Raw genomic sequence first — 23,765 nt, 5'->3', positions numbered from 1 at the left:
TTGTTTTCTGCTGCTCCAGAGAAGCGGACACGGAGCAATGGTTCCAAACTACAAGAAAGAAGATTCCACCTAAACATTAGGAAGAACTTCCTGACAGTAAGAGCTGTTCGACAGTGGAATTTGCTGCCAAGGAGTGTGGTGGAGTCTCCTTTTTTGGAGGTCTTTAAGCAGAGGCTTGACAACCATATGTCAGGAGTGCTCTGATGGTGTTTCCTGCTTGGCAGGGGGTTGGACTCGATGGCCCTTGTGGTCTCTTCCAACTCTATGATTCTATGATTCTATGACTTGCATGTGTGAATGTGACATCAGAAAGCAAATGACACAGAATAAACACTCATATCATCTCACCAGCATCTGACACGCTCAGCGAATTCCAGTGGGCTCAGTTCATGAAGGAAGAAAAGTCAAGAGATTGCTGTGCATTTGTGACCTACAGATTTTGCACATTATATATGACTTGGAAGAGAATGCAGCTGTGCAGCTGACACAGTCACCTGCTTCTCACACAACATCCAAAAGGGAATTCTTGCCTCTCTCCCGTAGTAAAATGTGTGCACTGGGCACCAGATGTGACTACTGGGCATGTATCTCACTGTGAGCAAGAGGGACTTCGGTACATCGAACTCCGTTAAAATTTAATGCAGAATGTTTTCTGCTTATAGTACAATCATGCATGTAGAAGTTTGCATTATTATTATTATTATTTCAGAGTCAGATCACAGTTATCTGCATTCCAAAAGTGAGAGGGCTTCAATCTTTTAAAGGACTGTGAATGTTAGCATAAATTTATGGAACTCATTGCAACAGGATGTAGTATCAGCCATTTGTTTTAACTTTGCAAGGCAATTAGACAAATGGATGGAGGCGGGGAAGCTGAGAAGCAACTACAGTGGTACCTCAGGTTAAGTACTTAATTTGTTCCGGGGGTCCATTCTTAACCTGAAACTGTTCTTAACCTGAAGCACCACTTTAGCTAATGGGGCCTCCTGCTGCCGTAGCGCCACCGGAGCACGATTTCTGTTCTCATCCTGAAGCAAAGTTCTTAACCTGAAGCACTATTTATGGGTTGGCGGAGTGTGTAACCTGAAGCATATGTAACCTGAAGCGTATGTAACCTGAAGCGTATGTAACCCAAGGTACCACTGTACAGAGGGTACAGAGGAACTGAGCCCACAGCCAGTAGGGGGATGAACTATGTTATTTGTTTGTTTGTTTGTTTGTTTGATAGGCCTCCTGGAAAGGAAGGTAAGGTAAAGGGGTAAAGGGACCCCTGACCATTAGGTCCAGTCGCGGACGACTCTGGGGTTGCGGCGCTCATCTCGCTTCACTGGCCGAGGGAGCCGGCGTACAGCTTCCGGGTCATGTGGCCAGCATGACTAAGCAGCTTCTGGCGAACCAGAGCAGGACACGGAAACGTCGTTTACCTTCCCACCGGAGCGGTACCTATTTATCTACTTGCACTTTGACGTGCTTTCGAACTGCTAGGTTGGCAGGAGCTGGGACCGAGCAACGGGAGCTCACCCCGTCACAGGGATTCGAACCGCCGACCTTCTGATCGGCAAGCCCTAGGCTCTGTGGTTTAACCCACAGTGCCACCCGCGTCCCTCGGAAAGGAAGGTAATGAAGCATAAAATACAAGCTTCTAAGTGATTTCTGCTTCAGTCTGTGATGGGAAAAGCTGCACTGACAGCAACATCCCCTTTCTTTTTGAAATAAGGTTACTCCATAAAAAAAGTGATATGTGCAACTCCTTCCAAAAGTTTGGTGAACCCATTGCCCATATCAAAAGAAATACGACAAATTAATAGACACAGTCATAAGTGACATCCAGTTTTGCGCGAGTGGACTTCCATTTGCATAATGGGACTTAATAGCTCATTCAGTAGAGAATGAGACTCTTCATCTCAGGGTCATGGGTATGAGCCTCATGTTGGACAAAAGATTCCTGGACTGCAGGGGGTTGGACTAGATCAGTGTTTCCCAAACTTGGGTCTCCAGATGTTTTTGGACTACAATTCCCATCATCCCCGACCACTGGTCTTGCTAGCTAGGGGTGATAGGAGTTGTAGTCCAAAAAGAGCTGGAGACCCAAGTTTGGGAACCAGGGACTAGATGAACCTCAGGGTCCCTTCCAACTCTTATGATTCTACAATTCCCTTTGCCTCTTTCCCCTGCGCTTAAACTCTGCTGCTGGGGACAATACAGTGGTACCTCTGGTTACGAACTTAATTTGTTCCGGAGGTCTGTTCTTAAGCTGAAACCGTTCATAACCCAAGGCGCGCTTTCGCTAATAGCACCTCCCGCTGCTGCCGCGCTGCCGGCGTGCGACTTCCGCTCACATCCCGGGGCAAAGTTCACAACCGGGAGCATCTACTTCTGGGTTAGCGGAGCTCGTAACCTGCAGCGTTCGCAAGGAGGACGGTACGTAACACGAGGTTCCATTGTATTGCTATGCTAAGGTGCCATGCAAAGAGCTTAGGCAAGGATCAGCGACTCTACAATCACTACATCCAGCATGACAACATAAGGAGGACTACATATTTAGTTTATCTGCACATGGTTTATACTCTCACTGAAATAAAACCAGAAGGCATAATTTAAATACTAATTTAAATGGGGGTCTTTGTGGTCGGTGTGTGTGTTAAAAAAAAATCATTCGTCAATAAGTCAGGTATGTTGACCCCAAGGTTTCCTGGAATGCCTCCATGAATATAAGAGTGACATCATGTCTGTTCACTTGTCTCCTGTTGATAAATTAGCCAAACCACATAGGTAAGAGGAGCTTTTTTTCTGAATTAGGACAGCAGCAGTTTGATCATCCTATATGTTTGTTCAGTCGACTGCTTGAATGACCAAATTCTATTTGTAGTCATTGTGACAACGAAAGCTATGTCGGTTTAGGTGACATCTGCGTCAGTGGATTCCCTCCCCCCTTCCTGACTGGAACTTATATGGCCTGGGAGAGAAACTAACTCATAGGATATGAGGTCAGCAGAATCCTCTGGAAATTTCCCCACAAATATGTGGACCTCCATGTTCAGTGAGATGTATGCTTCTGCATTCCAGTTCCTGGAAATGAGGGACCAGATATGAGGTAGCTAACCTTTTTTGAGCCAAGAGCCACATTGTCCCATAGACTATGTCTGTAAATTACCTTGAGACGTACATGTAAAAGCACTTTCCCAGCTTTGGGAAGGAGCGGGGGAGGGGTTCCCAGGACCCTGCCAGCGCCCCGTGCTTCCTTCCTAAAGCCCAGCGCCACACTTAGCCAGCTTTGGGAAGGCAACATGAGGGCTGGTGTGTGTGTGTGTGTGTTCACTTTTGGTCTTGTTCCCCACACAGCCTCCACGAGGCAGTGTGTGGGCCCACGAGTTCCCTGTTGAAGTACCCTTGCAAGCCACTTGGCATGAAAAGTTGGACCGCTCTGTTCCACATAGACCTCCATTGATCATCATCCCAGGCTGTACTGATGTGGAAGCAGGAGACTAGTTCTCTGCCAGTTTTGACGCAGTTAAGGTATCCCACAAAATATGGATGAATGTATTTCTCAATCTTGAAAGAGCTTTATTGGTTCCCACTTTCTTTTCAGGCACAATTCGCGATGCTGGCTCTTACCTTTAACATACTAAATGGCATTAGTAAAAGGTAAAGGTAAATGACCCCTGGACAGTTAAGTCCAGTCAAAGGCAACTATGGGGTTGTGGCACTCATCTCATTTTTCAGACCAAGGGAACCATTGTTGTCCGCAGACAGCTTTCCAGGTCACGTGGCCAGCATGACGAAACCACTTCTGGCGCAACAGAAGCCAGAGCGCATGGAAATGCCATTTACCTTCCCGCCACAGTGGTATCTATTGTATCTACTTGCACCGCCATACTTCCGAACTGCTAGGTTGGCAGGAGCTGGGACAGAGCAACGGGAGCTCACCCCATCTCATGGATTCAAACTGCCAACCTTCTGATTGGCAAGCCCAAGAGGCTCAGTGGTTTAGACCACAGTGCCACCTGCTCCCAATAAAATGGCACTGGACCAAGGACTTGACCACCAATTAATACTGGCAGTTGAGGCCCTTCTCTGAGTTCTCCCACATCACAAGTTACGCAGGTGTTACCAGAAAGAGTACCTAGTTTTTAAACTCCTTTCCTAGAGAAGTTCACCTGGAGCCTTTCACTGGGCACCAAACCAAAACCATCCAATTTTCCTGAATTTATAGTTGACATCATAGCTTTTAAGGCATTTTTTTCTATTGTTCTATTTTTTTAGTTGCTGTTTTTAGTACAGTTATGTATTGCTTTTATAATCTATCCAGTGGATTCTATGAATACGAAGGGAGGATAAAGGGGGGACGTCTATATAAATAACATTGACACAAGTGATAATTTTATTAAAGCTAGAATTATTCTCAGACTTTCAGCTTTGACTAACTTGCACATTCTTCGGATTGCGATATTAAATCTAAAATTCACGCAGACCTCTTTCCGCACAAGGGGTGCTCATTAATTCTTTGCTCTGGCTATGTGGCTTTTATTTTGCGAGCAGGCGGTCACCTAAGTTACATGGTGATATTTTGCTCTTTGAATGGATGACTGAAGCTTACCTAGCGTGCTGGATCTTTTGTTCTTTTTCACCCCATCTCTCCTATTGTTTGCCATGGCCTTGTTGTTCCGTCATGTGTAAAATTAGATTCTAAGCTCCTTGGAGAAAGGACAGCACCTTTCTCGCTTTGTTCTCTAAATGCCTAACACGCTTTTGGGTCATATAGAAGTGGGAAAAATATTAATGTAAGCATTATATGAACTTCAGAAGATGATGAAAACATTTAAGATATAGCACATTGCAAGAACCTTTAAGGGAAAATACAAGAAAAGGAGTACTGGAGCTGGCAACTAGCTCACATATTCACGAAAGAATCTGGAATCCTGACTGCAAGCAAAATCTGTTAACAGGTTTGCGGAAGTTATGTGCAAAATGTAGAGAAGAAAAGTGTGCTTCCACTTCCATTATCCAAACCCCAACAGTGACTTTTTGCAGAAAGTCAAATTAAAATTCAATGTGCACTCTTCTGGCGTTTTACCTTTGTTCAAAGCAATTTAGGACCAAGATACTACTTAGGCTCATGGCTGCATGTATTAATGGTTTTGAATCACTCGCAATCATGCATATTTTCTCCAGCATCAGACTGCATCATGGAATTGGTAGCCTTGCAATGCATCTGATGGCACAATGGCACTTTCCTACCCTCTCCTTCTTGCTGCACCTCCCGTGCCCTCTTAAAGAGCCATTTCTAAGGATTTGGGAGACCCTCTGGAACAGTGTGGCACAGGTAGCGGCTCTGGGAGGAGGCAATGAGTGGAAACTAGGGTGTAGCCTTGCATTAACAAACCAAAAACAAGTTCAGATCCAAGCCACTGAGTCATTCTCGAGCAAACATGATTGACTTTGGCATAAAACAGGACAAAGGGATTTGGTGAGATTGTAGGAGATAGTTTGGTGCAAAAGGGTTTGATGATCATGAGAAGGCAACTATCACAAGAACACCTTCTGTCACAGGTAAAAGCATAACAGAAACACACATTACAGGAACATGTGGCCAGCAGCACACTTGCTGCTATACAGGGGCACAACCTCGTGGGGGCTCAGCTATGTTTCCCTCCCAAAAAATATTTGGGGGGCACAGGTCCTCCAATACCCTGAATGATCGGGGGAGGGGGGAGAGGAGGCTAAGTGTGGAGCCGTGGCCAGCTCCTCCTCCTCCTCCTGATGTGAAAGGAGGCCCCAGCTGTTCCTGAAGCTGCCACATGATGTCACGTGCATGACGTCGCTCTCACACGCGTGACATCACGCATACACACCATATGTGCTCTGCCGGCCCCCCAATCTTCAGCACCTCCTCCGCTGCTATACATGTTGCAGTCTTTACTGATTGCTACCAAGCCATGAAGAGGACAGCCAGTTTGTTTCCTGGCCTCTGCAGCCTAGTGGACGTAACAAAAGTTCAACAAAAAGTTACGCATACTGCAAGCTCGCTGAACTGATCTGTGATTTGATCGATATTTACTGTTTGCTATTTGTTTTAGAATTGGTTCGTTGTTTATTTATTGTGTCCATGATTATAGTCCTCAACATATGCTGTGATATTGTTTCCGCTGCAGGATTTATTTTAACAAAGAGGGAGCTAAAAGTACCCTAGATAAAATAAGGCATAATAATAAAGGGAAAGGACCACACATTCCATATGCTGCTTCCTTCTGCAAATAACCATGCGAAACAATTACGTCACTAACACCATGCATGGACTCAGCCATTATTTGCCTCTACATCCTTGGCGGCTGCTCACAAATGCACTAGATGATCTCTCCACACACACCAGCCATCATCAGCCCTGGCATATCTTTCTGCATATAGAAGCTTTGCCTGTGGCAAGTATGGGGGAGATGAAAGCATGAATCAACCTTTTGCTTTTCATGTTCCCCATGTTTTTAATGAAAGGGGAACTTGAACATCTGCCACAGACAGATCACACGTCTTTTTGCGGGGAAGAAGCCTGAGTTCCTCCTTCGCACATCAACCTGAAGTGCAGAAGACTAAGAGTGCTCCCGCTTCCTTTCAAAGCCTCTGCATAATGCACAAAGCCACATCCCAAGGTAGCATGTTACTTGCACATTGGAGCTAAATTGAAACTAGTTCATACTGAGGCTGTAACTAAAATTTAGCAGTTATAGCAGAACTCGTTTTGTGTTTCCTTTGCATTTATTTGGTCTCTTGATTTCGTCTCAACCGGTTCTGGTGATTTGAGTCTTGCACGCTTGTGTCCAATAATTTGGATATCCAAATTATTAGAAAAGTTCCCAAGGATCTAGAGCTCTGAAACTTGGCACATATGTAATCCAAAGCTAAAAACACTATTCTGTCAAAACAGGGGGCTCAAAAGTTCACCCCAAATGGTTAAGGTACTTATTGACAACAAAGAAGGTGAATATTTGGCACTCAGGTTGCCCAAAACATGCAGATTACTCAAAAAGTCCAAAAGGGAGACAACTACAAGGGTGTTCCTGAAAATGAGGGATAAAACTGTTCCTCCCAAATAGCTAAGACGCTTCTAGGCACTCAAGAAAGTTGAAATTTGGTGTGTATATACTTAGTAGCAGCAAGGAACAGAATGCTACTTTCATTAATGAGTAAATGTGTATAAGAACAGGCTAGGTGCTTCAATTACCGTATTTTTCGCACCATAGGACGCATCGGACAATTGGATGAACCTTGTTTTAGAGGGGGGAGAACAAGAAAAAAAAAATCTCCCCCTCTCTGCCCAGCGCCCCTTCAGCGAAGCGGCAGGAGGCGCTGCACAGAGAGGGGGAGAATTTCCCCCCCGTTTTCCCACTCTAAAACAAGGTGCCGTTTAAGGTGTGTTCAGGCAGCTACCTTGGAAGCCTGGAGAGCGAGAGGGGTCGGTGCGCACCGACCCCTCTCGCTCTCCAGGCTTCAGGTTCCTTTCGACCTGCTCTTTGGGGCTGCCGGGGGGAAGCCCACCACCAGCCCCAAAGAGCAGGTCAGGGAGCAGCGGAAAGGCGCAGCGGAGAGGCTGCTGCCATAGTCGCGCGTCACTTCTCCAGCCGGGAGAGGGTCGCGGGGCTATGGCTTCTTTAGCCCCGCACGCGCTCTCCCAGCTGGAGAGGTGGCGCGCGGCTAAAGAGGCTCCTGCCATAGCCGCGTGTCACCTCTCCAGCCGGGAGAGGGTCACGGGGCTATGGCTTCTTTAGCCCCGCGCGCGCTCTCCCGGCTGGAGACGTGACGCGCAGCTATAGAGGTTCCTGCCATAGCCGCGCGTTACCTCTCCAGCCGGGAGAGGGTCGCGGGCCTATGGCTTCTTTAGCCCCATGCACGCTCTCCCGGCTGGAGAGGTGACGCGCGTCTATAGAGGCTCCTGCCATAGCCGCGCATCACCTCTGCAGCCGGGAGAGGGTCGCGGGGCTATGGCTTCTTTAGCCCCACGCGCGCTCTCCCGGCTGGAGAGGTGATGCGCGGCTATAGAGGCTCCTGCCATAGCCGCGCGTCACCTCTCCAGCCACGAGAGGGTCATGGGGCTATGGCGTCTTCGCTCCATAGGACGCACACACATTTCCCCTTCATTTTTGAAGGGGAAAAAGTGCGTCCTATAGAGTGAAAAATACGGTAAGATTGTCATGCTATGCAGCAAAGAAATGCTCATATCAAATGTAATTGCTCAGTGATCTCATCATCATCGCCCAGCTATGCTCCTTCTATCTGATTTCAGAAGAGTTTCAGAACACAGAAACACACATCAGACAGAAATTCCCATGCCAGAACTTGTGATAAGGAAGTCAATAACCTTTCAAAAAGCTGAGTAGTCTCACCTTCTTGTTTAGCTTGCAATTGTCCCTCCAATGTCCCTCGTTGTCCAGTCATTTTACGGGTTATTAAAAGTTCACAGGTCAGTCACAATAGCCTTCTCCTGTTCAGATGAAAAACAGCATAAAGATTTCATGAGGTTTTTTTCACCACCACACATAAATGTTTTCACCACCACATGAAAACGTTTTGTCTGTTCTGGCTCTTAGAAATCTGCCTTTATTTTTATTTGGATTCCACATTATTGGAAAAAAGTTGCACAATTTAGTACATATTTTCTTCACTTCCAATATATGGTTCAGGGCTGATTAGGGCTTGGCTTGGCCTCTGAAGTGGTTTGAAATGCCAGCACCATCCGCACTGGTTACAATAAAAAGTGAGTATTGTTGAGCAAGTACCAAGGACCTTTTCCTCACCACTAAGTAACCACAACCACATTAGGGGATGGGGCTTCTTCTAGGAAAAGCAACACAGCTTTTCCTGCTCAAGCCCCTGCACCTCTTCTATTTGAAATGAAACATTTTTCAACATCCACCTTCAGTCCTGAAGCCCCAATTCTGAATAACGCCAGGGTAACTGTTAGATTTCCACCCCCCTCTCTTTAATTCCCTAAAGAAAAATAAGCAAATGAGACAGGAAGTTCCAAAAGGCTCTGTAGGTAAGATGAACCATGAGATCTGCAAAGATACAGCAGAAGAAGAAAGGAGAGGCACAGGAATGAAAGAACATCTTTATTCCAAAGGACTGAAAAAGCACCCAGAACCTGTTCTTAGCAGGCCTTGTTTATACAGTTGTTGCACAAGGAATGTAGACTTGTCTATTTGTTCCTGAAGAATACTGCGTTAACTTTGTGCAAACCAAGGAAGCAAAAACCTGAAACCACTTGAACATTAAACATTGAGGTCATACTTCAGTTCCGCTTTCTTCTCTATGCATTTCCATGTTTAGCTGGCCCCCTCCCCAGCTTTTCACCTCCCTTGTGAGTCACGGAACCAAGACATTTACTACTGAAGGGATGATTTAGGGCTGCAGGAACCAGTGGTCTGGCAAAGGCAGCAGGAGAGGCCCATTCGAAGGTAAGCACAAACATTAAATGCAGAAAAGTGTAGGGCTGAGGGAAGAAACCAAAAGTGGAGAAAAGGAGAAGAATGAAAGACATAGGAAGGAGAAACTCGAATCTGGAAACATTAAGAACACCACAAAAGGTGTTTCCATTGAGCAAAAGCTTTCCTAAGAGAACATTTAGACAGCCTTTGGACATGACTGCCATCCATCTCCATTCTCAATATATATTTTCAGGGCATTCATGCAGAATGAAACCTTGGCCCCAATAGATGCTCCTTGGTTGAGTTACTGTCCTTAAATGAACACAGGAAACTCAGACGAGCCAGTAGGGCACAATAGGGTCAAGTTCTGCTCTCTCCCATTGTAGCCTGTACTAGAAGTTCAAGCTTCAATTCCTGGCATGTCAAGGAAGGGGCAACTTTATCTGATAGTTTCTGAAGTCCACGTGCCATATTGCTGTGTTTATGCTGTGGTCTGTAGTCAGCTCCTGCTGCTGATGTTGTCATGTCTTTGCAAGCTACTCCAGGAAGTCAGTGCAGCACGGCAGAAACCCACAGCACACAACACTGCCTCATGAGCCCTGGCTGACCAAGAAGACCGGCTGGAATTCTGGTTTCCACCTCCAGCCAAAGCATCATAAACCAGGCATGCAACTGGTGCTAGCAAGCCAAACATTAGGATTTCCTTCCATGACGAGAATTATGAATTATTATTTGGGGAAGAGGGGTGTGTGTGAAGGGGCAAAGTCACCTTCATGCTATAGGAGCAAAGATGTTCTGTGTTGAACTTCTGAAATCTATTTAAAGTTTGTTCCCAAGAAGTGTACAGTTAATCTGTGGACCGACAAATGGTAGTAGATTGCAACTCCCATCATTGGTGATGCTGACTGGGGCTGATGGGGGCTAGAGTCTAGCACAGGGTTTCCCAAACTTGTGTCTCCAGCTGTTTTTGGATTACAGTTCCCATCATCCCTGACCACTGGTCCTGCTAGCTAGGGATGATGGGAGTTGTAGTCCAAAAACAGCTGGAGGGCCAAGTTTGGCAAACTCTGGTCTAGCAGGATCTGGAGGGCCACAGGTTAGTCATCCCTATACTATGGGATGGAGGAGGAGAAGCAGAGGCAAGAAGTGACTGGGCTCATGGGAGATAAATGTAGGAATAGATGGGTGAAGGACTGAGGAAGAAGAAACGTTGATGGAGATCGCCCACTGCCTCAGGATAACAAGGCCTGGGATGTGGAAGAGAAGAAAAGCCACCCCTCCAACTGATTGGTTCCTACAATTGCAGATCCTACCCCTCTCCTCTACACAATTCAGCGGAGCACTATTTGCTCCATTGATCAAAGAGAATATTGAAAGGCTGGTCCTGAATTCACCATGCATGGCCTGTGGCAGCACCTGTAGTTGCAGCTGAATCACCTTAGGAACCACTGCTATAGAAGCCCTGGCATATGCTTACAATACACGAATGCAAGGCTTTTCCTCGGGCAGAAATGTTCAGATCAAAACAGAATGCAATTGATTGTGTTCAACATTGCCTCCTGTCTGGGAGGAATTGTACGGCTTTCATTTAGAAACAAACAGAATCATTCCAATCTTCTTTTACACTCTTTCTCTCTGTGGGACAAACCCCCTTAACGACATAACGGCAATCAGCAATCTTGAAGGAAAATATATATACATGTATGCTACCCTAATGTGTCTAGAGAGAAGCAGATTCATTCTCTAAGGTACAGACTGCAGAAAAGACTGCAACAGAAAAGCATCTGAGAAATGCTCACAGGGAAATCTGAATTCAAAAGTCATTTACGTAGCTGCGGGATTCAACTCCTTAAAATTCAGCTCAGGACTGTAAAATGGCACGGACTAGCCCCTGCTTTAGAGGCTCCCAATGGGACCGTGTGAAGTGTGTGGGTTTGATATCACATTTACTGGGATAGAGCCAGGGGGCAAACCAAGAGGGAAAGAAATTATGAGCTCCCTTAGGGGAAGAAAATATGTGGGAATAGGTTTGGTAAGGTGAGCTTTATCAGTTTTATCTCGTCTTTCCTTTCGCTCTCATCCCATCCTGCTGCCATATAAAGGATTCTCCTGGAAGGGTGCCCTTAGACCTGGAGCTCCCAGGAGTTCCTTTGGTGTGAGGGATGTTTGAATGATCATTGACTAGGGTGAATACCAACCCTGCCAGGTAATATGGCCATCAAACCTGTAGCTCCGCAAGCTGAGCCAGGGGAAACTCAGGCTCTTATCTTGACAACCTTGGGAGTCACAAAAACAGGAGCCAAACAGTCCCATTCATTGTCTTTTGAGCCTCAAGCCCACACATTTTATCCAGTCGCATGGAGCCGAGCATCCAGATTCAGAGCCAAGTTTACTCCAAAAAGCCACAGCAGCAAAAATGCAATGCTTCATTAAGGAGGTTATAAACCCAGGACCAAGAAAGGGCAATTGAAAAAGGGCCAGCAGTGTAGAGATAATTTTAGGAAGTCAGGTACAGAATAGAAAATAACAGAACTAGATTGCTCCCACCCTAATACTAACTAATCATTAAGATTAGCTACTGAACCAACAAGCTGTATCCAGGCACATGTGGGTTTTGCAACTGGGGGCCATCAAACCAAAGCCAGATACCAACTTTTATTACAAAAAGGCCTGTATTTCCTGTAGCTAATCAGGACCTAGGGACATTTTTTCACAGCACTAGAGGGTCTATGCCTCGGTGCACCATGCAGTCATTTCTGCAGTTACAGTGACCTTGACACAGTCTTGCAACAGATGCTCACAGGAGACAATATGAAACGAGTTAACAGTGCTACAATTCCAAGCACCCACAACAACCCACAGTTCCCAGGATACTCCAGGGGAAATGGATGGTGCAGACATGGCAAAAGAGCATCCACAGGAAACACTGAGGGTAAAGTGCCGGGCTAGATGTGGGCGAAAGGACCCATGCGCACATAGGACTGCACCGGCTTCCGGGAATGCAGCTTTCCAGTTCTTAAGCAAATGAATAGGACGTGCAGGTAAATGTCTTAGGCTAGACTTCAGTAAAAGGCTTGGGAAGTGCTGCTCTATGGCTTGAACAGAGCCAACAAATAGATTGTGCTGGCAACCAAATGATCTAAGAGCGGTGCACCGAAGCGCCACAGAGAAAATACTGGGGCCTACTCTCGGATTCTCTGCAGTGGTGTACGGCCCTAGAAACAGGCCTTAGCACCCTCCGTAATATTGCAAGGCTTCCTCAGATGCACCTCTCAGGTTGGCCACCGCTTGGCCAGTGACCTTATCTATAGCGACGCTCCCATGCGCTTCCTCTTGGTCGCATGTGAAGCCAGTCTGGCAATTTTAGAATCTGTGCCTTTTAACCTAACCTTAAGAAAGGAAGTTAAACCACCACACTCCTACCACCCACCTCTGGCCAGTAAGGACTGCCAAATCCAGCTAAAGTTGCCTGCATGGCTAATCTCTCCCTCTCCCCCCACCTCAAGCATCCCTTGCCAGGGATGCCAACTTGAATAAAATATTCGGGGGGGGGGGAGGCCTCAGGTAATCCACCCTCCACATTAATTGATCACATGAAGCGGCACACACACCCCATTTGAATGGCAGTGCCTGTTAACTTTGCCCCACCCTTCGAATATTTTATTGGGTGGGGTGAGTGAGGCAAAAGGACCTCGTCCTCTAGGAGTTGGTTCCTATGTCCCTTGCAGGAAGGGCCCCGAGGTACCAAGTCCTTAACCCGGTTTGCTGCTGGCTTAGCAAAGCGAGGCAGAGCGCACGCAGAGCTGCGCGGGGAGGATCTTCGACGGCGCGGAAGGGAGGAAAAACCCCTCTCTAGGAAAGGCTCGGGACACGTGCCCAGAGATTCCCGAGTGATCCGGATCTCTGGAACGCTGCAGGGTCAACGACCCCAAATGAGCTCGCCTTGCTAAAAGGAGAGCCGGACGCGCCTTACGCCTACCCTTTCGGCTACATCATCGTCGTCCTCCTGCGGGGTGGGGGGTGGCTAGCGGATGACGACACTCCTCAAGACTTTCACCAAATATGGATCGGGGTTGGAAACCTCGGGAGTTTGTTTAGCTCGAGCCGGAAATCACTTTGGCAATTATCTCCTCTCTCTCTCCATCCACCCCAAGCCCCCACCTCTGCTACGTCGGTTTCCCAAAGCAAAGGCCAGGCAGCAAGGGAAGGGATCCGACCCCACCACCCCGGCTGCAGAGGGCAAAGAGAGAGGAGGGGTGGGGGAGGGAAACCCCACTCTCCCTAACAGTGACGAGGCAGCTTCCCTGGCTGCCCCACTCAGCACTTTCTTCCTGAGATCCGACGAGGAGCAAATGGGAGGCGGCGCCACAACACACCTCGGCTCCTCTCTGGCCCCCACGCGCACCCCCCATCGGTTATGACAGGTGTGGGTTTTTTTATTTTTTAGGGGTGGGGGGAGCCACGAGCTACTGAAACAAGTTTTCTGCCTTTCCGGTGAACAGTCACTGGGGAACGCAATCGTCGTAACCCTGGACTCAATTCCTTTTTGGACAGATGGTTACCTCATGTTGTCTTCTGATGAGGTGGGGATAGAGGGATGGAGAATTCCCTCCTGAAGGATGCACAAAAGACGGGTCTTTTATGCTACCCCAACCCCGTGTTTATTCCTTCTTCTTTTTTTGAGGGGGGGGGGAGGTGTCTGGAGCTAGTCAGAAAATATTCCCATATTTGGCCGGAAGGGAGGATGAGGACCACCGAGAGTCCAACCCCCCTGCAATGTGGGGCTCGAACCCACGGCCCTCAGATTAAGAGCCTCACGCTGTACCAACTGAGCTACATGTGTAGTCCTTTAGTCAAAGGGGAGAGACAGGGAAACCGTATATGTGCGTGGAAACTGCTTCTGCAAGCTGGTGCTTCAACCCGCCGCCCCCCCTCAGAGGACACAGGGCTCCATTATATTGGTTCTACCTCCCTGGCTGCAGAGACACCCAACCCCTTTTCCCTTGGAAAAAAAACACCTAACAACAACAGCCACTCTGTCATTTCTGAAGTTCCCTGCAGGATTTAACAAAGCTGCTTATTATTCCTCGAACATTGCCCCCAACTTCTCACTTAGACTCACACTCGCACCCCGCACCTCCAATTAGGACCCAGGAGCAGCAACAACTTACCCTGGAAACACGCGCCCAGCCCCTCTGAAACGCCTCCCTGTGTGCGGACCCGGCGACGAGCCGTCTGGGTTTGCCCTGCTCCAAAGCAGCAGCGGGGCTGGCGAGGGGTCCGCTCCCCTCCCCGCCACGGGCCACCCTCTGTGCGTCGAATAGCGCATATAAGACACAACCCGTATGGCCATGGGAGGCGGCCAGGTCGATCACATTGCTTTCCCCCCCTTCGCATCGCCTCCAACAACCTCTCTCTCCCCCCCTACCCCCCGCCCCCCACTGCTACATGGTCTCTCTGCTTGGGAGCAGCACGTTTCTGTGGTTGGAAATCAGACGGAATCGATAGTTGCTTTATTAAAAGTTAAGCGCAGCAACAACCCCCCCTCTCCCCTCCCCAGAGGAATAAGATATCCAGCAAGGGATATTTCTTCTAAGTTATGTATTTGTCACTAACAGGCCAGCAAAGCCACAATGCAATTCCTCCTAAACCATAATAGGTAGATTGCGTGAAGGATGGGGGGGGGGGGAGAGAGAAAAGGGGGGTGTAGAGAGGAGAAGAAAAACACCCCACCAAGAATTCCGAAGAATTTCCTGCCCTGGGAACAAAAGTGAAGTCTATATTTAACAACATCTGAAGCTGTCAAGAATGCTTTGTGGTTGGGTAACAGTGCAGAAAAATGTGGAAAATGCGGACTACTGCTCGACCAAATATGGAAATATTGTTACGTCTGGTGTCTGAATCGCCATCTGGAAATACTTACGGCGATGAAGGAGGGTTGAAAGACGCCACAACAGAAGCTAGGAACACCTCTGTGTCGTCGTCGTGCCCTTCACGATAATAATAAAAAAAAACCCAAATCCTAAAACCAGAGAAGATGCATTAGGAAAGAAACTTAACCGAAGAGGAAAATACTATAAGCAAACAAACAAACCCCCAAAACCCATAAACAACAGGCTTGCAAAGGAAGGCGTGTTCTGAAGGCCCGCCATCGCTTTTAAATGACTTATTATGGGAGCCCACGTTCACCAAAGTGTTTGCCTTTCGCGTAATTAAAGCGCCAATAAGGAACATTCGGATTTATTTATTTTTTACGCATTTTGAACAGAACGCCGTAGGTGTATTGCAATATATGGTTTATCATCTGTATAGCTTTCAAAACATTCTCCACATTATAGTAAAAAAAACAAAAAACAAAAACATTATTTGAATACTGCTAAGCCGGGACGTGCAGGGTAGGCGCTGCTTTATTCTAATTGCTTATCATTCCACGCTAGAGGGGAAGGTCACGGAGAGTTCATTGTTCCATAGGAACCACTTTCAATTTTGCTTTTATTGAAGCAGATTTCACACACACACACAATCACAGCCCCCTTCAAGACGGACCAAGAATCAAGAATCATAAAAGGGACCTTTAGAAAGGGTGTGTGTGTGTGTTTACTCTCAGCGTCCCGAAATTCTTGCAGCAACATCCCAAGTTTAAAGATTATCGGCTTAAAAGGTAGAGAGAGAGATAAGAAAAGCCGACCCTTTTCCCTGAAAAGCTGGAAACATTTGCAGCGTGGAGGTCTGGCTAGCTGCTTTTCGAGCCATCGAAATGTGCCAATTAAACCCAGAAAAGTTAATTAATAGCTGCAGGGCGAGGGAGCTGCTGGAGACGACGTTCTGCTTGATATGACCTCAAATAGCGGAAACGGAGCTTCCGAGATCAAGGTAACCGAAGGTAAAAATAATAATCCATAACCCAAAAACTTAAGGGCACAAGAGGACCCACCCCCGCTCCCTGGAACCGGTCCAAACAACGGGGAGTAATTTCTTTTGCCCATGCCCCATTCAAAAAAAATATATACAAATTTAAACGACGCCATCTGGGTCTTAGTTAAGGGATACACCTTTTCATTCCACTATTAGATCAAATCCGAGTGTCTTAAGAAATTTGCATGTCTCTTCCCCTTCCCCCTCAACCCCCCCTCCTCTTTAATCTTCAATAGCATATAAGCTATTTAGCAAACACACCGGGACAATACGTCTAACGCACTTGTTTCCTAGGCTGCAAATGGGGAAAGTTTCGGGGGGGGGTGGCAAAGAGAAGAAATCTTTATAGCCAAGCAAAATATTTTCTACCACCCACCCACCAAAAAAAAAGGAGAGGAGTGCGTGTTGCGATATTACAATCTATAACTCCGCGATTGTTTAAAAGCGTTGGAAAGGGGAGGGGAGGGAGAACCTGTTTTCTTGCTTGTGAGACGGCGAGGGGGAAAAAGTGCAGCTTAGACAGGGCGGAGCTTGGATGCAAACCGCGCCAAGGAAACATTCCTGAGATGCCTTACAATTCCTGGTGCTTTAGAATTCTGGAACGCTCAACGTCAGTGCAGCTGCAGCACGCGGCGCCTGCACACTATATAAGGCTGCTCCCTCTCGGAGCCTCCTCAGACGGCAAAGGGATCCCCGGGAAAGTGCGCGGCGCCACGAGCAGCGGGAGCCAAGAGAAAGCAGCCGGGTCCTCCTCTCCGCCTTCCCCGCAAGAGAAGCAAGGCGAGCCCCCGAGGCTTTCCAGGACTCGCGACTCTCTCTTTAAAACAAAAAGTCACCGCCACTTCGCTCAGACAAACACCGAGAAATTGTTTAGGTCCTACTTTCCCTCCCTCTCTCTCTGTTCAAGTTTGCTTCTGGCTGAAGAAGGGAGAAAAGAGACCCGAAATCCTTCGCCTTAAAAAAAAGGGAACCGAAGATGAACTCTCAGAGAACCAGCTGTTTCGTCCTGGCTTTTGCACTCCTTCAGTTAGTAAACAGGGTAGGTGTGGACGTTTCTTTCTCATTTGCTGTGGATTCTTGCCTTCTCTGGTCTGCTGTGGGCAGAAAGGTTTTTATTTTTTTAAAAAAGATATAGTGTGGCTTTGGGGAGGCATATACTTAAGTTGGGAGAAGGCAGAGGCAGCCGGCACGCCTGTTGCGAGGGAAGTGAGGACAATGTATTCTTGCCAGTTCACAGAAATATAAGGAACTTGAGCTCTGAAGTGGCAATGATCAAAGGTGACGTGCCTGTGTTTTTGGTCTGCATTTATGGCAGGGAGGCCAGGCCGACTGTTTCCTGCTTTGCTTAGTTGTACCTGTTTGTGTCTCACCAAACGTTTTTATCCGTCTCTCCTCCCCAGGTGCTTTCTTCTTCTTGCCCAGCTGCTTGCCAATGCCCCCTGGAGGTCCCCAGATGTGCCCCAGGAGTCGGTCTGGTCCTGGACGGCTGTGGATGTTGTAAAGTCTGTGCTAAGCAGCTCAACGAGGACTGCAGCAAGACGCAGCCTTGCGATCACACCAAGGGACTGGAATGCAATTTCGGCGCCAGCTCCACAGCTCCGAAGGGGATCTGCAGAGGTAAAAAGCTTGTGGCTTTGGCTCCCTTTGAAGTGTATATATATAAATATATATATTACCAACCAGTCCTTGTAGCGGTGAAGTTTAGTAATTTTCAGTCCATGTATGGTTATGCTTTGTTGTTGGTAGATTGGCAAAAGGGCATATGACTTCAACAGTCTGGAATGCAATTCACTATGTCTGGGCTGCACTAACAGCGCATAAGGAAAAGTGATTCCTGACTAACTTATTGTTCTAGCCTAGAGCTCTTGGGGATTGCAGGGAACTTTACCATAAATCGAATTTAACAGAGCAGAAAGAAAGGGGGGGAGAAACACACACCCTGCTTCAGCAGACTGAGCCCCCATTTACAATTCTCTCCTCTTTCCTAATCTTTACAGCACAATCAGAAGGGAGACCCTGTGAGTACAACTCCAAAATCTACCAGAACGGAGAAAGTTTCCAGCCCAACTGCAAGCACCAGTGCACATGCATCGATGGAGCGGTTGGCTGTATCCCGCTGTGCCCCCAAGAACTCTCCCTTCCTAACTTGGGCTGCCCTAACCCAAGGCTAGTGAAAGTCCCTGGCCAGTGCTGCGAGGAATGGGTCTGTGATGACTCCAAAGATAACCTGGATGACCTGCAAGGTTTCATGGACAAAGAGTTTGGTCGGGATGCTTCCGAAGGAGAGCTAACCAGGAACAATGAGCTCATAGCCATCGTGAAAGGAGGGCTGAAAATGTTACCCGGTGAGTTTTAAGATGACCAGGGTCATGTTGTTCTTCTGCCAGGAAGGGGGAGGGGGGATTACCACTGGAAATTCTTTAGTGTGGGGGATTATCTGTCTACAGTGTTTTGCTATGCATGTTGATGAGAAGAGAAACAAAGAGCTCGTAAGAATGAGAAATTTATACTGTTCTTTTCTCTCCCCCCCCCGCTCCTTTTTTTTTAGTCTTTGAATCTGAGCCACGCACTCACTTCTTTGAGAACCCAAAGTGCATTGTGCAGACAACCTCCTGGTCCCAGTGCTCAAAGACCTGTGGGACGGGCGTCTCCACCCGAGTCACCAACGATAATCCCGACTGCAGACTAGTCAAAGAGACCAGGATATGTGAAGTGAGACCCTGCGGACAACCCAGCTACGACTCCTTAAAGGTAAAAACAATAGAACCCCCTTTACCGTCCCACAACAATTCCCAAGTCGTTTTTTGGGTGGAGGGAGCCTTTTGGCTGGAATTGCAACCTAACTTACGCTGTTGATCTCTTCCTTCCAGAAGGGGAAGAAATGCACAAAGACCAAGAAGTCCCAAGAGCCAGTCAAGTTCACTTACGCAGGTTGCTCCAGCGTAAAGAAGTACCGGCCCAAGTACTGTGGCTCATGTGTGGACAGCAGATGCTGCACGCCTCAGCAGACCAGGACTGTCAAGATCCGTTTCCGCTGCGACGACGGAGAGACCTTCACTAAGAACGTCATGATGATCCAGTCTTGCAGATGCAACTACAACTGCCCCCATGCAAACGAGGCCTATCCTAATTACCGGCTATTCAATGACATCCACAAATTTAGGGACTAGGTTGTGATTTGTGCAGGCTTGAGCAGAAGGCTTGCTCCAATTTTTTTTTTTTTTAAAGTAACAGTGGAGAAATGAACTCTTACGGAAGTGGTGCGTTTGTCCATTGGAGGGCAACACTGAGACACACACAAAATGCACTGTGCAACTGGATACTAATGCAACAGTTTGAGCATACTTAAAGCTTCATAGTACTGGAGCAATCTTATTGCTTCATTTTGGAGCACTTTCATGATGACCGATTTCTGTTTGTAACTGATCTGTTTATACTTTGTCCGTCTGTTCCGGTTATGAAAACCTTCATTTTCTTACTGTTCAACATAATATCATGCTTTAATTGTTGTTCCAAACTCTTGTTCGAGGTTACATTCCTTCCTATGGTGGGCACTTTTGGAGTCCTCGCCTATGGCAGCTATAGGCACCAGCTATATATTTCATACCCACAAACAGAAATCGGTTCTTTTTAAAGCTGAATATTTTATTTATCAAAATGTAGCTTTTTTGTTTTTGTTTTTTTGGAGGAAAAAAAATCCCTAATACTGGAATAAGTTGTAAATGATTTAATTTTATATTCAATGAATTAAGAGAATTTATTTATGAAATTAATCATTTAATAAAGAAATATTTACCTAATTTCATTTTTAATATGGTGTGTTGATTTAGGGAAGCAGGAGATGCTTATGGAATTTTAGATGGCTATGGGAAGCAATTTCTAAGAAAAGTTAAAGTCTCACTAAACCTATTAGCACTAGAGGGCTTCCTTTCAACTAAACATGTTCAGCATTGGCTTTTGAGGCTGCAGTCTTATACACACGTATTACCTGGGAGTAAGTTCCATCGAACTCAGTGCGGTTTATAAATAGACATGTATAGCATTGCATTGTTAGACTTACTTTAGTTCTGCCATCATTTTACCAAAGAAGTTAGTAACTCTTGCTCGATTAAATTATACATATCTTTGTACTTGTAATCTTTAAACACAGCATTGTGCTTATTCCAGGTCAGTTCTTAAGGATTCTAAATCAAATCATATACTGATTCTTAAGTACACCGTGAAGCCAAAGTATTTTTTCATTATTGATGGCATTTCTCTAAAATGCAAAGTACTCACTCTGCAGCTAAATAGGTTGTTGCTAGTGTTTTTAAGGATTTCTGCTGCTGCTGCTGCTTCTTGCAGATGAATACATTTCTTTGTTTGTGGGGGAAAGGAGGTAGTTTGCTTTCACTAAATTCAAACTTAAATGAGCTTGAAGCAATTACTTGTGTTAATCCTAAATAACATGGTGATTAAAAGTAAACATGTTGTTAAAAAGGAAAAGAATGCTAGGAATTCATAGTATTTTTCCAGCAGGCCAAGAACTAGCCTCTCCTTTTGCCTCTGCTTCTCTCCCCACCCCCCTACAATGTAATGTCAAAGAGAGTAAAGGAAACAGAACTATTCAAAACGAACAGAAAGCGCAAACTTATATTTACTGGTCTCAACTGAGTTTAATGAGGCTTCCTCCCAAGGAAGTGGATCTAGGTGTGTAGCCAAGGTCTAAACAATTTCAATCCTATTTTCTGGTGTTCAGAGTGCTTCAGTCCATAATTTATCAATCCTCAACAATCCAGCAACAAAGCTAATTTATATTTCCATTCATAGTTAGGGGGCTTAGAGCTGATGGACTGGGACTCGTGCAAGGCCATTCGGCGAGCAGAGCTCACACTAATGCTATATACCTAGTCTTAGGTAAAGGGACCCCTGACCATTAGGTCCAGTCATGGCCAACTCTGCGGTTGCGGTGCTCATCTCGCTTTATTGACCGAGGGAGCCGGCGTACATGCATGTGGCCAGCATGACTAAGCCACTTCTGGCAAACCAGAGCAGCGCACAGAAACGCCGTTTACCTTCTTGCCAGAGTGGTACCTATTTATCTACTTGCATTTTGATGTGCTTTCGAACTGCTAGGTTGGCAGGAGCAGGGGCCGAGCAACGGGAGCTCACCCTGTTGTGGGGATTTGAACCCCCGACCTTCTGATCGGCGAGTCCTAGGCTCTGTGGTTTAACCCACAAATTGGGCCAAATTGGCATTAAGAGCATGAGGCTCTTAATCTCAGGGTTGTGGGTTCAAGCCCCACGCCGGGTGAAAGATTCCTGCACTGCATGCCCCTTCCGACTCTACAATTCTTTGGAAACCCTTTGGCTCAAGCTGTATCATCCTTTCGGTTTCTGATGTTCAGCTATGAGTGCTGATGCCTCAATGCAGCCAAATGGTACCACCCACATACAAGTGGGAAGTAGAATAGAAGGCTTGGGTGAACCTTGAAGTTTACAGAAACACACACACACACACACACACAGAGAGAGAGAGAGAGAGAGAGAGAGAGAGAGAGAGAGAGAGAGAGGGAGGGCCTGGTATTCAAAAACAAACTAGAAGGTGGGGAAACCCCAAAGCAGCTGTTGGGGGCAGGGTTGTATAAAAATGTCCGGTAGGAGGGGAAATAGAAGAGAACATTCTGAAGAATGGCATGGCTGGCTGACTGGAATGCTGAACTGGAATGCATTCCACACTAACACTTTCCTGAAGGGCCCACTTGTTCATATTTCTCTTCGCACCTACGTTATAGAAAACTCTGCTAAAAGGGATTCAATGGCTGCTTTTAGATCCAGCCAGGTGGAGACACTTTCCCAAGGGATTATAAGAGCACCGTGCGCAGCCTCAACACACCCACTGCTAATCATCCATTTTGTAGGTCTACAGTAATGCCTTGAGGGTTTGAGGTCCTGACTGGTTGGTTAGCTCCTAGATGGCTTTAAAACGGGGGGGAGGGGAGACAAGACAAATTCATGGACGACAGAGCTACCGATGGTTATTATTAGCCATGGCAGCTAAATTAAACCTTCCCGTACGGAGGTAGCATACCTGTGAACACCAGGCATTCAGGAAGCACAGTAAGGAAAGACTTTTGTTTGTTTGCGGCATTTCTGAGTCTCCCCGGAGCCAGGGCTCTCTGGGTGATGTACACAATCTTCCTTAAAAGCTTCCAGATGCATTTAACTGTTCTCTTTTGGAAATGAGCTGGCCTGATTTGCCAAGACAGGTCTTGTGAGTCTATATGTACAAGAGGCTCTTGAGGTGGAGCAATTGTTAAACACAAGGCTGGTGTCAAGAGTTTGGCATGGCTGGGCGTCTGCCAAGGCCCATGGCGAAGTGGGAAGGCCCACTGCCAATTCCTGGAGTCTCCTGCTCTTGCAGCTCTAACTACCTGTTCACCTGCACTTTCTAAGTGAACAATCAGGGAGAGGAATGATGAGAAGGAAAATAAATATTTGCTTGCCTTGTCCTCTTTTCTCTGGAAGGTGGGGCAGGCTGGGGCCAGAGGGAGATGTAGCAAATGGGCCGTAGTGACAAGGAACAGGTGGGAACATCAGTGGGAGGTCCACCGAGAGCATCTTGCCCTAAGGTGCCCCCAAAATAAAAGGGGTGTGGGTCATGCAAGCACTTCTTATATGGATAAGCCATCAGCTGAACACTGCAGCTTGATCAAGCAGGTCTAATTTGATCCCTGGGCAACGTGGAGTTGTTATTCTTTTAAAATAACAGTCCAGTGAGGAAGTTTTGGCAGAGGCAGACAGCTGGTTAAAAAAGCTCAGCGGATATTTGAACCCAGGATTCCCTTTCAAATCTAGCATTCCTCACAGCTTCACATCTGTCATCATATGCACATGGGGGAGCTGTGTTGCTACAGTTTCGCAACCGTCCTGGAGACATCAGCTATGGTTTCCAGCACCACGCATGCATTCATTCATACATTCATTTTCTACGAAGGTCTAAGGCAAGAACGGACCACCAAATTGCTGGTGTGCGTTCGACTAATAAATGTAACACGTCACAATCAAATGACTAGCCAAGGGTCTCGATAAGCATAGCTTCCACTTCACTTTTTTATTTTATTCTAATGGCAGCTCTCCTTATCTCTGCTCAGTCATGTTCCTCTCCCCGCAAGGCATTCGAATCTTGAGCTGGTTTGGAATTTAAGTACCACCTGGCCACCAGTCGCAGCTACATCTGAACTTGTCTGTACAATATTTTTGTTGACAAGGGAGGTTTGAAACTAACTGAAGCATGTTTGGCCAGGCTCCTATTTAATCCCGGGAAGGAGCAATGTACTAGTTAAAAGAGGACTAAATGTTGTTTTTCCTCATGGAGCAGGGCGGTGGGTATATGGACAATGAACTGCTTTTTTGATACACCTGCCAGCTGATTTCCTGTGACTGTGCGGAGAC

General features: G+C 46.7%; 2 protein-coding genes across 5 annotated transcripts in view; one reads left to right on the top strand and one right to left on the bottom strand.

The window, feature by feature from the left end:
• The window catches only part of DDAH1 (dimethylarginine dimethylaminohydrolase 1), a 127,874-nt gene extending 112,437 nt beyond the window's left edge, over positions 1-15,437 (bottom strand). For 2 of the 4 annotated variants that reach the window (XM_083620743.1, XM_083620744.1), the window contains exons 1-2: positions 14,588-14,742; positions 8,376-8,473 (exon numbers count right to left, since the gene is read on the bottom strand). The gene's annotated coding sequence lies outside the window, so the exon portion shown is untranslated. Of the gene's footprint in view, positions 1-8,375; positions 8,474-14,587; positions 14,910-15,339 lie in introns of those variants that run through there. The other 2 variants (XM_083620742.1, XM_083620741.1) reach the window with 2 other exon arrangements.
• A 587-nt stretch (positions 15,438-16,024) lies between these two features.
• Positions 16,025-20,131, top strand: CCN1 (cellular communication network factor 1). Its single transcript, XM_083620075.1, has 5 exons — positions 16,025-17,370; positions 17,732-17,948; positions 18,329-18,676; positions 18,880-19,082; positions 19,202-20,131. The coding sequence occupies exons 1-5, from the start codon at positions 17,308-17,310 to the stop codon at positions 19,499-19,501; spliced, it is 1,131 nt and encodes a 376-aa protein (XP_083476201.1). The 5' UTR covers positions 16,025-17,307; the 3' UTR covers positions 19,502-20,131.
• Positions 20,132-23,765: the final 3,634 nt, after the last annotated feature.

Source organism: Podarcis filfolensis (genome assembly GCF_964270895.1).
Source record: "Podarcis filfolensis genome assembly, chromosome: 6".
Classification (NCBI taxonomy): Eukaryota; Metazoa; Chordata; class Lepidosauria; order Squamata; family Lacertidae; genus Podarcis; species Podarcis filfolensis.
Note: the sequence above shows the minus strand (reverse complement) of the source record. Positions and strands in the feature narration are given on the sequence as shown.

Coding starts and splice junctions, on each gene's coding strand:
- CCN1 (XM_083620075.1), top strand. CDS start 17,308: ATGAACTCTCAGAGAACCAGCTGTTTCGTCCTGGCTTTTGCACTCCTT. Junction 17,949..18,328: donor TCCGAAGGGGATCTGCAGAG/GTAAAAAGCTTG, acceptor TAATCTTTACAG/CACAATCAGAAGGGAGACCC. Junction 19,083..19,201: donor CCAGCTACGACTCCTTAAAG/GTAAAAACAATA, acceptor TCTTCCTTCCAG/AAGGGGAAGAAATGCACAAA.